Raw genomic sequence first — 15169 nt, 5'->3', positions numbered from 1 at the left:
GCTCAGGAACAAGCACAGGAAACAAGACGGGCAAACTGACAGTGAAGGGAGTACAGGGACTTAAATACACAATGGAGGCAAGGGTGATAGGGAACAGGTGAAACTAATGGGGTTGGGGCAGACAATCACACAGACGAGAAAGACACAAAGACAGGAAGTAAAACAACCAAATACACAGGTAAGAAGTAATAGTCCATAAGAAGTCACTCAAGGTGCAGATCGTAACACCAACAGCTACAGTAGTAGCAATGATAGACATTTTTGTATGAAATAAAACGCCCGGGCTGGTGACAAACCCATTATTATTTATTTCTTGAATAAAAAGTACTTATCAGAAATGCAGGAAAGACCAACATAAACTGATAGACAATGTGGTATCGTGAAATTGGAGCGTTGAAAAACTACTGTGATCCTAAAGGGAGGTTAGGGGTCAGAGTCTGCTACAGTACTGACTGATTATATTTATTTGCCAACACTGTCGCCGTGTGGTGTACCAGAGTACTGCAATTAAGGTGGGCGTAGGAACCACTCTACCAACCATTGTTTCTTCTCGGATTGTAAATTCTGATGGTGAAACCAGGCAACTCGAAAGCACAGCCTCTCTTGTCGTCAGCGACATATCAGGTACAGTTCCGAAGGGGAATTGCGTTGAAACGCGACTTAGACGTAGAGTTTAGCTCACAACACCTGTCGGGTTTTGTGACGCTTGTACCGAATACGTCTGCTGCGCTGTCGCCGCCAGCTAACGTCATGTCGTGTTAACTTTTTTTCATGTGCGCCACAGAGTCTGGCAACGTTTGATGCAACACTGACGAGTGAGACCTCGTTTATTCCCCTTTTCTCTAGTTCGTAAGTACATACTGAAAACTTCTTCCTACCTAGTCCTCGGAGACTAGCTATAATTACTGACTTGTGAGACATAGCTGCTCGGCACGGTGAACGCAGTTGTTCAGCGTGGTTTCGGCAAGTTTAAACGGACGGTGTTGTTTCTCTCTGTGGGGGTGACAGACTATGAGCAGAGAGTCCAGAATGAGGGCGACAGTAAACCAGAAGCTGACAGAGATGGGCGAACAAGAGAGGTGAGAAATAATACCGCAAACAGCTCGGCTTGACAAGTGAGCTAGTGGGTAGGTTAGTGTTTATTAGCAGCATTAAATAGCTGTTAACGTATTTATAGCGCAAAGTACGTGGCGCAGTTACCACGGTCAGTCTGTAGGAACATTGTTACTTGCGACTCGTGAAAGCAAAGACATCATTTGAATGGTTACTAACCATGACTTTACTTGTTACAGCTATCTTTGTCAAAAGAAAACCTGTGAGGAACTAAACTGGCCAGTATCGGGCCGAAATAGCCTACGTGGCTAGTACAGTGAGGTACACAAGTGTTTGGTCAGTGACACAAGTTTCGTAATTTTGCCTCCGTACGCCACCACAATAGAAGTGAAACAAAGCCATCAAGACGTGATTGAACTGTAGACTTTTGGCTTTAATTCAAAGGGTTTAACAAAAATATTGCATTAAATGTTTAGCTCTCGGGTTGCTTTTGCAGTATGTTTGGGGTCATTGTCCATCCTTACTGTGAAGCACCATCCTAGCAGTCCTGCAGCATTTGGCTGAATCTGAGCAGATAGTATAAGCGCTATACATCTCAGAATTCGTCCTGCTACTTCTATCAGCAGTCACATCAATAAACACCAGTGATCCAGTAATAATCATGTTGTTTTGTCCAATTACTTTTGAGCCCCAAGAGCTTTTTAAGGCAAAGAAATTGAATATTGAAGCATCTCAAGGGAGGAAAGTCAGCATTTGGTGATGTCCATGGGTTCCCGACTTCAGGCAGTCATTGACTGCAAAGGATTTTCGTTCAAGTATTAGAAATAATCCTTATAATTATGTTGGTTTGTCCAATTACTTTTGAGCCTCTGAAAATGAGAGCCTTTGTATAAAAATGGCTGTAATTCCCCCCCCCCTTACTTAAAGCTAAAAGTCTAAACTTTAATCACATCTCTGGCTTCGTTTCAAATCTATTGTGGTGGTGTACAGAGGCAAAATTACTAAAAATATGTCACTTTATGTACCTAACTGTAAGTAGAAGACATTTCCCGCTGCAATATTAATAACATAACTAGCAGAGGGCAAAAACCTGCCTGCTATATATTTATCAGCCGAGTAACTAATTTACCATATGTTACTAATACTGAACTGAAAAAGCTGCTCCACACTTGAAAGAAGTAGTCATAAATTATGCCCTGTTGCACAATATGTTTTCAGCATGCAAGGAAGCATCACTCCGCCAAGTCTGAATACTTTTGCAAAAATTTACTGTAGATAACAATGTAAATACAGGACTCTATAAATCCCAAAAATAAATATTGTTAAATATAACACCTAACGCCGCCCCAAATGAAGCAGAGAGGGATTCAATACAGTGCCTTGTTCAGCATTGAGCTGTTTTAACAGCACATGGTGCTGGAATAAAGTCTAATGAGTAACAGAGATAAATAATATTGTCCCTGTCATTTAAATGACACAAAACTTAACAGCCTTTGCCTTTTTGGACTTATCAGATTTATGTTGGCAGCAATACTTGCATTCAGCAATAAATGAATCAGTCCACTGTTTATTGTGTGTGGATAAAATTTTATTACATTATTAGTCTCAGAACAACATAGAACACACATTATACGTTATTTTTTGTCAAATAGGTCTTACTAATAAATGTACAATTTAGGATTGTGCCATAAATTCAAGTCATAAAACAAAGTATTAGAGATAATTTTATTTTTAAATGTTATAAACAAAACATACAGGCCTGCATTTCCACTGCACCTGTCAAACATTGGCCCCCCAGCGAACAGTGCTGGAAAAAAAACTGCCCCACGGGTGAAACTAATTGCTGACCCCTGGTGTCTGTATTGATACTGTCAACATACCAGAGTTAATGGCACTTTTACCCAGGCCCGAATTAGTGATGCTGCAGTCAAGACAGATGTTGGCAGCTGTTTTTAATAACTTATTTAGCAGAAGGATCTGCCTGGTCTGCCATATTCTCATATGTCCTTGCATGTTATTGACAGACTGAAGGAGTTACTGAGAGCTAAGCTCACTGAGTGTGGATGGAAGGACCAGATGAAGGCTCACTGCAAAGGTAAAATTACAGTACTGTTGCTGAAACGCATAGCAGATGCTTCCTGAGTTATGGTTTTTGCATTTTCTTCTCTTGTAAATGGGAATTATCTCAAAGGTTGTATTTGCAATTTCACGTTTTAACAAATAGCCACAGCAGTTTCTTTTTCATCTATTTGTTTTTTCTCGCTTTTGCTGTTGATCCAGTGTTTGCACTGTGATTTCTAAACATTTTTTTAAAAATCCTCTACATATCTTTGCAGAAGTAATCAAAGAAAAAGGCTTGGAGCATGTTACTGTGGAGGACCTGGTGGTGGAGATCACTCCTAAAGGAAGAGGTACCTGAGCTTTAATTTTAAGGATTGATGGTACAACAGATGCAGTATGAACAATCACTTATCCGTCTTTTGCAGATTTATAAAAGGAAAAATCCACTCTAAAAGACTCGACTCAACCCCCCTGAATATATATTAATAATATATATGTATCACATTCTGATGTTTGTTGTACAGTCGAGTCAAATCTTACCATCAGTCATATAAGATACAGAGATGGCACTTACTCCACTGACAGGAGCCGTAGTAGGAAGTGGTGCAGTCATAAGATTTTGTGTTTCCACTAAGGATGTAGATGTGAGCATAGACACAGGAGTTTTGCAGTACCACTTATATTGTACTGCGTCAATGTGAAAGAATACATCATAGTCATTGATTTCTTTTTCTCTTGCAGCCTTGGTGCCAGATAGTGTCAAGAAAGAGCTTCTCCAGAGAATAAGAACCTTTTTAGCTCAGCATGCCACATAATTTTGATTTTTACCATTTTAATATTTCGTCAGACCATTTGCCTATACTCTCATGATATAGAATATTTTAATGAATTGATTTACTTGAATTTTCAGTGACATACAGTACTGACACACTTGGCTATTTGGTTGTGTGTTTTTACCTGTGACTACAGTTATCAAATATTTGTAAATGCACTTACCTTGCACCTTTGGTTTATGAGACCTTTGTATATGAGAAATAAAGTTCTTGATTAATTGAATTTGAGTGGACAAAATCATTTATTTAAAACAAGGGTGTAAGCATAACAATGAGGAGTTAACAGAGACACAAAGTGCTAGGCCCTGTCTATTAGGGAAAAATAGTAGAACAGTCGAAAATATCACTGACATAAGTATTCAGTCTTAGTTGAAGCACCTTTGGCAGCGTTTACAGCCCGGAGTCTTCTTGCGTATGACATGACAAGCTTTGCACACCTGGCTTTGGGGATTTTCTGCCTCTCTTCTCTACAGATCCTCTCAAGCTCAGTCAGGTTGGATGGGGACCATCAGTAGACAGCCACTTTCAAGTCTCTCCAGAGATGTTCTATTGGGTGCAAGTCAGAGCTCTGGCTGGGCCACTCAAGGACATTCAGAGTTGGCCCATTCTGAGGTCCTGAGCGCTCTGGACCAGGTTTTCATTAAGTATATCTCTGTACTTTACTCTGTTCAGCTTTCCTTCAACCCCGACCAGTCTCCCTGTCCATGCTGCTGAAATACACCTCCATAGCATTATGCTGCCACCACCATGCTTCACTGTTGGGATGGTATTGGGCAGATGATGAGTGATGCCTGGTTTCGCCTGGTTTCCTCCAGACATGACACGTAGACCTGTTTGTCTTCGGTTCTATCTTAGTTTCATCAGACCAGAGAATCTTGTTTCTCACAGTCTGAGAGTCCTTTAGGTGCTTTTTTGCAAACTCCAAGAGGCTTTCATGTGTCTTTCACTGAGAGTCTTCACCTGCCATAAAGCTGAGATCAGTGGAGTGTTGCAGTGATGGTTGTCCTTCTGGAAGTTTCTCCCAACTCCACACAGGATCTCTGGAGCTCAGCCTGAGTGACCATCCGGTTCTTGGTCACCACTATTACCAAGGCCCTTCTCTCCCAATGGCTCAGTTTGGCCAGTTTTGATCTGATATACATTGTCAGCTGTGAGACCTTATATAGACAGGTGTGTGCCTTTCCAAATCATGTCCAGTCTATTGAATTTACCACAGTTGGACTCCAATCAAGGTGCAGAAACATCTGAAAGATGAGCAATAGAAACGCTATGACCCCTATGACACCTGAAATTTCAAGTGTCATAGCAAAGGGTCTGAATACTTATGTCAATGTGATATTTCAGTTTTTCCATTTCAATAAATTTGCAAAAAATTCTAAAGTTCTGTTTTCAGTTTGTAATTATGGTTGATTGATGAGGGAAAAATTTAATTTAAAAAATTTTAGCATAAGACTGCAACATTACAAATTGCAAAAAAAGTGAAGGGGTCTGAATACTTTCTAAATGTACTCTGTCCAGGACCATTTGGTGGAAGAAGTACTCTGCTATTTCACTTACTTAAAAGTAGCAATACCGCACCGAAGATACTCCATCACAAGTGAAAGCATTTAAATAAGTAAAAGTGTGTAAGTATTATCAGCAAAATATACCTGAAGTGTTAAAACTAAAATTACTCAATGCACAAAAATGGCCCCTGTGAATATCATGTCATTATATATCAATGGATTTCTCCTGATGCAATAATATGAAAGCAGCATTTTACTGTTGAAATTGGTTGAGGTAGAACTAACTTAAACAATTTTGTGTATTTGAGTACTTTTATCTATATTAATGTCACATTTTGTTTGTGTGTAAAATCTATTAAAAAAAAACCTATATCTGTACAATAAATTTACTGCAGTAAAATGTGCTTTTTGAAATGTAGTAGAGTAGAAGTATAACTTAGCATAAAAGGGTAATACTCAAGGAAGGTACAAGTAGTTTAAAAGTATAGTACCTAAGTAAAAGTTCTCTGTTAAATTCCACCATGGCTGGTCTCCATTTGCTCACACAACACAAGAAGTTAATTTGAAAATGTATGAAGTACATATCAGGATGAAAGTTTAGACTAATATTGATTACATAAATAAAGCTTTATTCGCTGTCTTTGAAGTATTAATACCACAGTGGTCCTAAAAGTGCGTGCCAGAGCCTCCAAAGGAATCTTCTTAAAGGGTGGCAAACAGTATGATTTAATTTAAACTGAATTATGTACACATCCAAGAAGTGTAACAATGATTTATAATCCTAGTTTATGTTCCCGTTGATATTCTCTCTCCAGCTACAATGTAGACAGTTATGCACCTCAGAATATAACGAACAAAATCATATTTCATCCTGTGGGCATGTTATCAAATGCACCAAGTGCTTTTCCATTGCATGTCACATGTAAATGAGGATCCTATTGTATGTGTAGTGTGTCACACCTGGGCCTTCGAAGATGGAAAAAGATGTGACAAATGAGAGAATAGTCCAAACTAGTTGATGGGACAAACAGGCATTGGCCATGGTAACATGAATCACACCCAGCCGATGATGTGCGTGAACATTGTCAATTGATTAACTGAACTCAAATCAACAGAACTGTGATCCTGTAATGACAAGCCTGGTGCTGCTTTTACTCCCCGGAATAACAACATGTTCCCAGCAGAGGGGAGAGGAGGGGATGGTGAGAGGGAAATCATGAAAAGATAAACAGGAGTGACCCGGCTCACAGGGAGAGCTGGATGCACCAGGGACAAATTGCTTTCACCAAAACTGGTTGTCAGGTTATTTCAAGGTCCTCGGTGCGCGGTGTATGAAATGAACAAGTGCACACAGGTGTTCCATTGAGAGAGTCAGTAAGTTAACAAGTAAAAAAAAAACATAACTTACGTAGTCCATGACGAGAGAGCCTGAAAAAGTTGAATTCTTTGTTTTCATTTGGATGTCGTCGTGCAACTTCAGGTCCGGTAAATAAAGCTAGGATTATTACAGGAATGTTAGGTCCTCAAGGACTCACTGTTTCACTTTTGCCAAACCACATCATTTTGTTGTCTGGAAAGGTCTCTATAGTTACCCACGCACAATGCCTAATTGGTCACGGATTTCATTTGCAGAGGCCGTGAACCCAAAACAATGCACCGCTCGGCACGAGTAGCACATTAGTGGGTAGTGAGTGAGTCGGCGCTGGTCACCCACCCAAGACAGAGTGTGTGTGTGTTTTCTTAGCTGACGGACTGCTGTGACATCAGCCCAGGTGACAACATGCTGATATACAGTGCTGTTGTGGAGGCCAGATGTAACGCACCCCTGTAGCCCTGCACACACGCTCCCTTAATGGCCTACATCAATCCCCATGTTATCAGCAGATCTCTCCAGTCCCGCACATATAAAGGCTGTTCTGCACAGTGCAGCACACTGCAGACCAGCACTGGATAGAATTACCAGTGATGCAATTTATTATCATACAGATTTTTATTTACTTTCTCACTCTCTGTTCTCAGCTTTTCTCCATCACTCAGGACCTATACAGCTTTGCCGAGGAGCTTTACAGTAACCAGATGACTCTGCACATCATAAAAAAATTTAAAAAAAAAATAGAAAAGTAAGAGAGTTGTGCAAATGAAAGGAAAACGTGATTTTAAAAAATCCAACTCTCTCGCTCCTTGGCTCAGGGTTGTACATTTTGGGTGTGGAAGGGAAAGATTTAAATGAACCTAAAAAGACCTGCTTTGGTGATCACAGCAGCAGCTGGTAGCGAGGAAGCAGACACTGTAGCATCCTGTGAGGCAGCCTCTGAATGAACCACCATAAGTCCGGCAACAACAAAGGGCGAGAGCAGCCTTATTCCACCAAAGTCAATATCAAGCTGTGGCTGAACAGCACTTAATGACACTTAAAAGGAAAAGACAAACATGTTGTGTGTGTGTGTGTCTCCATGTGCTTTCGTGTGTGTGTAGGTGAGTGTGCGCAGATATGTTCACCACCCCTGGAATCGGATCATTGCAGCATGATAGCAGCTGTGTCAATAGGCAAAGAAGCCAAAAGCGTGGTCCTGTATTCTGAGTCCCATAGGTTTTCCGTCGTCCCCTCTCTGGTGAAACTGGCAACATCCAAAGACCATAAACACCTCCCATACTGTACAAACAACGAAAGAAAAGGCAGCACAAGGTGGAAACAGATGGCAGAAACATGCTCACATTATAAACAAATGTTGGGAAATAATGATGTTATAGCACATTGCCTTATTTGGGATCACAGTGCACCTGCTTCAAGGGAGCTTAAGAAGTGTTCATGAAGTACTGTATCTCATGACCGGATCGTATAACATGGATAGATAAATATCTGCATGTTTACAACATTTTATCTGACATTTCTTATTTATAGGACACAGCCTTAGGCTTTTGTGTATCATATATCTTTGCCTTTCTTTCTCCATAATGGAAAGGGCAAAGATATTGCATAAGCAGACATAGGGTCAAAGAGGGTGTTTCAAAGCGAAAAAGGGGGCCATGTGCTCCTACAAATTCCCAAGACCCGGTGTGCAGTTGGCCCTCTTTACTGTCAACATGTGTGAATGCCATGCTCGATAAATTTCTCTTTGAATTCCCTCACTAGGATTTATGAGACGTGCAACATGGGGTTGCAACTCTTTTGAAGCCTACAGACTTGCAGCGCTCGATGCTGTTTACATTCTTATTTTGAAGGAGAAAAAAAGCAGAAATAGGGTGAAGTTGGCGCGTCGCATCCTGCAGTGTAAAGCGTTTTAAATGTATTTACACTCTGTCGTGTCTCCTGGGAACTGTTTTCTACACACTAATGAGGCCGAGGAGCAAGTTTCATTCTGTTATTCCTGGCATCGACGCACCAGTCGCAGGCATACCACTCACACTCCACACTCCACCCCCCCACCCCCCACCCCCCCATTCCCTCTCGGTAGCCCAGTGCAAACAATAAATAAGAGGAAATACATCATCCCTTTTTCAATCCGTGAGCCAAGAGCAGGTCTGCCAAAGTTAACACAAAGCAATCTTAGGTAATGATCAGCAAATGTGTATAAAGTTTCATAGAGCATGACTTCACATAATTCTTGTTTAGATCATGTTGGCTGGTTCAGTCTCAACTGTGATGCTGCTGCAGTATAAACCATGCATTCACACACACACACACACACACACACACACTTTTCTCTCCTGAAGCTCGTTTGTATCACACTTGAAAGCAGCACTTCTGTTTTATAAGTTGCTGTAATTGATTTGATACAGTGTAACATTGTGGCAAGGATTAGCTACCAGTCATAAATTGTGGAATTTTAACAGAGGCTTTATGACGCGCTCATTCATTCTGCAAATACGTGTCAGATTTTCCAGTCATTTACACACATCAGTGTCTCAGATACCAAACATTTCACCATGGCTCAATTGATGAAAATAATTTACTCAATGTAAAAAAAAAAAAACTTCATTGAGTTACTTTATTGCCTTACCTACAGCACAGCCAGCGTGCAGATGGAGAGCCGGGGGGTCTCTTTGCAACAACACAGAGCAAAGAAGCGAAACACAATCCAGACATTGTTTACCCTGTTTCTGATGTAAAGGCCACTTACTGTCGTGTCCAATCCCTAACCCTTAATTTGCTGCCCTAGCCTTTGAAGTGTGTGCATATTTCTGTTTCCTGACACTACTTTTCCTCTGCTTCTCTCTCTCTCTCTCTCCTCTGAGCCCTAGCAGTTGATATTGCAACTGGATAGGCCATGTTTCCATGTAGGGGCTCTTTTTAGGCCTGCTCTGATGATAGAAAACACAAGTGGGGAAGGGGAAAAGGAGTGCTGGGCGCACAGATCCACAGAGAGGCCCCAGCCCCTGTCCTGGCCCAGACAACGCTGCAGGGGATTAGAGCACACCCTGGCAGCAGAATGGTTTCACTTAAGAATTTCAGTAATCACTTTTAGGAGTGTAATATATAGCTGACCTTCGGCAGCGCCACACGACCCCCCGCTCCCCCAGCCATTTGATCAAAGGAAGCGGCAGTGGCTGAGCAAACAGGCGCTATCAGTGGACTCCAATGGATTTACTGCCTGCTTCTTCTCTCTTGTCTCCCCTGAGTCGTGTGCTGATACACACAGAAACCCAGTTTCATCTTACAGAACCTATTTTTCTCCCAGTACTAATTTACGGGCCAGATCATGACTTGAGGGAACTTAAAGGAGGAGGAGGAGGAGGAGGAGGAGGAGGAGGAGGGGGCTCGGGAGGCCTTAGGGAAGGGGAGGGAGTGGAGGCGGGAGCAGCTCAGGGCCCTTATCCACTGCCTGCTGACCGCGCCGAGCAAAGCGGGTCTCATCATCATGGGAAAAGCCCAGTAGGTGCTCTCTTCTCAGCTGGAGCAGCCTAACACTGTGGCCTGTGCTCCAGCAACAATAACAGCAGCCAGAAAAGGACAGAGGGCTGGCCCAGTAGGGTTTATATGGCGCCCTAAATCACAGGAGGCTCTGACAAAAAAGTGGGGAGACAGGATGTGGGTATCATAGCAACTATTAATAACCCAATACATACTGGTGTGAACACAGCCGAGGTGTCGCTAAGTCTCTCGAATGCTGTCGTTTAATGTTTCCTCATTTCAGTTATACCCGTGTACATGTTCACTCTTTATATACCAGCTCATATTGCCCATGTATGGCATTTTAATGGACTATTTTATGACTTTAAGTGACATAACATTTCCATCAATTATAAACAGTCAATTACTGTAAACATTCCTCAATGAGAAGCAGACTATCAGAAAACAATGTCAACACTTTGACCTTTCTGCTTTTATTGGGAAATATCTTTCAGCTGGTTAAATCTCCAGTAATTAGTAATTTGTGACTCATATGTTCTGCTTTAACATCATGCTCTTGTTAAAATGTTTCTTGCAGTACCCATTGTGTTCACGCAAAACTGGTTGCTTATTTCGTCCTCGTTTAATTTAAGCGAAACTCAAAAGATGGTCTATTTGTCGTGTTTCTGTTTCAGCATGCAGGCCAGTCAAAGCTGCACGACCTTGTGGTTCGCAGAGCAGGAAGTACCGCTCGTAGCCAATTGAGGGCGTCAAAGAACAGATGACAGAAGAGAATCAATACACTGAGTGTGAGGAGATATAGTAGGTACTTCAAACTGCTGACTACTTATAGCTAATTTAGCAAATTTCCCGTATAAAATTGGAAATATGTATATGGGAAATATGTTACTTCAAGTGTATCTTTTATGTCCTTTGAATAATCTACACTCCAGGAGTTATTATACATTTCCTCCTTGGCTTTATAGTTTTCAATTTTCAGGAGCATAAACACATTTAATACATAGGGAATTGAATGCTAATGTTGAAACAGACATAAATTCTTTGGCTGGCATGTCAGGGATTGTTTATGTGACTCAGTTGATGACGATGCGTGCCGTATCATTAAATGACCGCAGGAAGTCCTGTGCTTTTATGAGCTTCTTAGACGAGCTTGGGTTCGGGTGGGGGGGGGGGGCAGAAAAATGTTTCCGATCCACATGTTCTGTCTGTCCCAGAAACAACAGGGAAGGACTCAAACAAAACTTACCATAACCGGGCCCTGAAACATGGACTTTACCCTGCCTTTCATCTCCAAGGGTCACTGCAGGTCAGCAAAGGGATTTCTTTGAGGCTATAAGTTACACGAAGAAAAGGGGTATCCGGCTTAATCAAGTGCGAATTTACCCCCATGTGAATCCAGTATAGTGCTTATGTAGCCCCTGTATTTGACAAGAAGTGATGGGAAGGAACTGGAGGTGCAATGTTCTTGAAATATTCCTGCATTCCCCTCATCAGCTGATAAGGTTCCTTGTTTGGAGAGCAAACAAAATGAAAAAGTACCTGCCATAAATTCTCTGTGGCCCCTGGCAATGGAAGTATTTTATGGTATGACAGACTGATAACTCTGATACCTGAGTGCTTGCCATGTCATTACCGTAATACAGCTGGTCAAATTTGATCCTAATTGGTGTTGAGTCAGTTACAGTAAGAAATAATAACTTCTCGCTTGGCTGGAAAGAACTCTACTCAGACTGTGATAATGCAATTGCCTTATTAGTCTTAAATTGAGAGCCAGCCACATTAACATGTGGTCAACACTTGCTTTTGGCAAAACAGGGAGAACTCAGCTAACCCTCATGATTAATACTAATTTTGCAGAAAACCGTACAACTCTCTGGGTGGGCGAATAGGCTATTGGGCTTAAAGATGATTAACAACATGTCTATTTTAATTTGCATCAAGCTATTATAACCATTTCATTTGGCTCCGTGCGTTATAATTGTTATCATCCAGCACCATCTTTTTCACAGGCATCCTGTTTTGGCCCTCCGATCATACAGTAGATTCGTGCAGGCGAGCAGGTTGGGCTGTGTGTGTGCATGGCATTGGGTGTGTGAATCAGCTGAGGCTCATGTGGCTGGCCCGGCCTTGCTCCCTGCGACCCAGCGGAGCTCAGCCACCAGCTGCCTAGCACCCACTACACATTCCTGCTCCATTCCCAAGCTCACCTCCCTCTGCTACACCGGTCAGGACAAAATGTATACCAGCTGCAACATCATTAAGTAAATGGGATCCTTGCACAGGTTTTTTTTTTTTTTAAGGCACCATATTGAAAAGTCAGCCAAATCAATTGTGAGAAAAGCATATGTATGTGCAAACAGGAACATAAATGTGCACATAGAAATGAATTGAGACACACAAACAGACACACACACACACACACACACACACATACACACACAGCAGGTTGCATGTTGTCACCATGTACAGTAAGCTGCTGCAGAGCTGTAAAGCACTTAATTTTTTGCCATGCTAGCGAACTACTAACAAGTGTAGCTGGAGTTTGAAAGCTTCGGAATATTTCCCTTCTACAAGCTGCTTGAAAGTCGGTGAAGTTGTGTCAGAAATCCCTACTCTGCTCGTCAGCCTCACTGCCTGCAAAGTTACATTAAATGTCAAATTGCTGCCTATAAAGCACAATGAGCTGCATTATACAGCCACAAGGTGCAGCATAAATCAGATGTATTATTTGTTATCAGCACTACACACACACGTATTCACCGAAAAGGCTTAGCCCCTAGAGTCGCGCACACACACTCACCAATATTTGCATACCAAGACCCTGCGCACAAAAGTGTCCACATTCACTACAAACTATCAGACAACACACTGCCAGACACACACGCCCTTCCCTCCAGACTGCCGTCACAGCACTCCAAGCACAGCTGTCAAAACTCAGGGACTTCCAACACAACAATAGTGAGATGGCGTGGGAGGGCCAGAGAAAGACAGAGGATGTGGAGCTGACACATCCAAGCAACTCAGATGCTCTGGATGGGGCTTATACACATTGGATCCTCGTTCCCTGAATCGCTTTCCTTTTTTTCCTTTCACTCTTTCCTGTCACTCATGTTATTCACCTCCTTTCTGTCTAAAACTCTCTCTTTCCAGCCCTCCCTCTACCCCTGCTTTGCTTTTGCTCCAGGCACTGTCCACTGTGTTGTCTCACATCAGCTCTCATAACAGCTCCGGGAAGACCTCCCTCAACCTCACGCCTCGCATGTGAGTCCACACGTCCAAGAGGAGTAATAACACTGAAATCCTCCAAATCAGGTCATGTCAAATTAAGGGAGGTATTTCAGGAGCCCACCCAAGTCTCTGAAGGGGTCAACTGAAAGCTGCTTGAGGCCAGATTTGCATGTCAAAATATACTCAGACGATTCCGACTACATCACAAAGTGGGACTGAAACTCGGTCTCTAAGTGTCTCATAGTCTCTGAGATGCTGCAGATTTGGCCTGCTTGTGTGAAGTCAGGTGTGGACACGGGTGAGAACTCCTGTTGGCACGCAGAGATTGGCAATTCTAAACTTTTGACTTAATTGCAGAAAGCAGGTGCTCCTCAGTTGAACTGAGTGGAATAATATTTTTTCATCATTTCCATTCCAAATCCCTGGTAAGAAGAAGAAATTTGAGGAGGTTGCATGTACTTTAACCTGCGATGCCACGTTTGGACACCAAAATCCTGTGTTTCTTGGTGTTGACTTAAATGCAAAAATGTCCTCTAGTGATGGATTACAATTGCTCACCTGAAGCTGTTGTAGCTGAAATGCAGATTACTGCATCAAGGTTAATGAGCAGAATCTTAGCAGGGTTTCTTGGTTCTATTACTGGACAGATAGGAATATATTCTAAGATCACTTTTATCACAGCTTTATCTCTGATAACGCAGAGATGTGTTGGATACTGATAAGATTTGGACCTTGCTTGGGCTTACAATCATTTGGCAACTCAACAAGCATTCCAGAGAAGTTCACACCACCCAGTAATTTATTGCCAGGATATGGCTGTATAGTGTGTAGGCTCCAGGTTGAAGTAGCTGGTGGCACGGCAGGTCAGTAAGATAGCTGAGCTACATAGCAGTGTGGGTTTCATTCAGGAAAGCTCCCGAGGGAGCTGTTGACTGGAAGGAGGTGATAAAATACCCGTTTTTGAGGACTTTGTTTTGCTGATGTTGTGTAACATCTTCTCAGGAAATTTGACCTAATATAACCTAACACACTGGGTCATTGTAGAGTCTATTGTGTGAAGTTTGGAAAACGAGAGGAGGATGGACACAAACACAACTCATTCACTCACTCACTCATGATTGATCTTTCGAACTTATTTATTAAAGGCATAAAGAAGAAGTAGGTGTTTTACATGTAAAAAAGAAAAAATACATCTATTATGATAAAATGCTAAGTGGGGCTATAACAAAAGCATATAATATCTTATTTCTCTGTGCCATAGAGCTCTATTATTGTCAAAAGACTATTAAAAACACATCACTGGGCGCAATAGTTTATTTAGAGTCAATCCCATAAACATGGACCTGCTGCCAGTAAAATATCTGATTCTTTGTCTGTCTGCCATTTGATGCTGTCCTGGTATTGTATGGTGGGTTTATCCGAGCTTTTTGATGAGAATGGTGAGAGTAAACCAAAACACTAAAGTTCTGGGGCGTAAAGCTAAAGCAGTGAGCTGAAAGATGCTAAAAAGCTCCATAGAGCTGGGGGTAACTGCAGATTCAGGCAATTAATCTTCGTGGATTTATCACTACAACCGATCCCTTTCACATTACACAGTCATTTTATCCATTGTTTATATAAAAATATTGACTCATGCA

The 15169-nt window shown here is 41.8% G+C and overlaps 1 protein-coding gene across 1 annotated transcript; it reads left to right on the top strand.

The window, feature by feature from the left end:
* The first annotated feature begins 479 nt into the window (after nucleotides 1-479).
* eny2 (ENY2 transcription and export complex 2 subunit) lies at nucleotides 480-4170 on the top strand. Its single transcript, XM_040116879.1, has 6 exons — nucleotides 480-624; nucleotides 785-849; nucleotides 1009-1079; nucleotides 3078-3148; nucleotides 3390-3464; nucleotides 3856-4170. Exons 3-6 carry the CDS (start codon nucleotides 1012-1014, stop codon nucleotides 3927-3929), a joined length of 288 nt encoding a protein of 95 aa, XP_039972813.1. The 5' UTR covers nucleotides 480-624; nucleotides 785-849; nucleotides 1009-1011; the 3' UTR covers nucleotides 3930-4170.
* The last annotated feature ends 10999 nt before the right edge of the window (nucleotides 4171-15169 follow it).

Source organism: Xiphias gladius, chromosome 22 (genome assembly GCF_016859285.1).
Source record: "Xiphias gladius isolate SHS-SW01 ecotype Sanya breed wild chromosome 22, ASM1685928v1, whole genome shotgun sequence".
Lineage (NCBI taxonomy): Eukaryota > Metazoa > Chordata > Actinopteri > Istiophoriformes > Xiphiidae > Xiphias > Xiphias gladius.
The sequence above is the reverse complement of the archived record's forward strand: the minus strand, read 5'-3'. Positions and strand labels throughout refer to the sequence as shown.

Excerpts from the sequence above, each read along its gene's own strand:
- eny2 (XM_040116879.1), top strand. The coding sequence starts at position 1,012 with ATGAGCAGAGAGTCCAGAATGAGGGCGACAGTAAACCAGAAGCTGACA. Across the intron at positions 3,149-3,389 it reads GATGAAGGCTCACTGCAAAG|AAGTAATCAAAGAAAAAGGC; the intron begins GTAAAATTACAG and ends ATATCTTTGCAG. Across the intron at positions 3,465-3,855 it reads GATCACTCCTAAAGGAAGAG|CCTTGGTGCCAGATAGTGTC; the intron begins GTACCTGAGCTT and ends TTTCTCTTGCAG.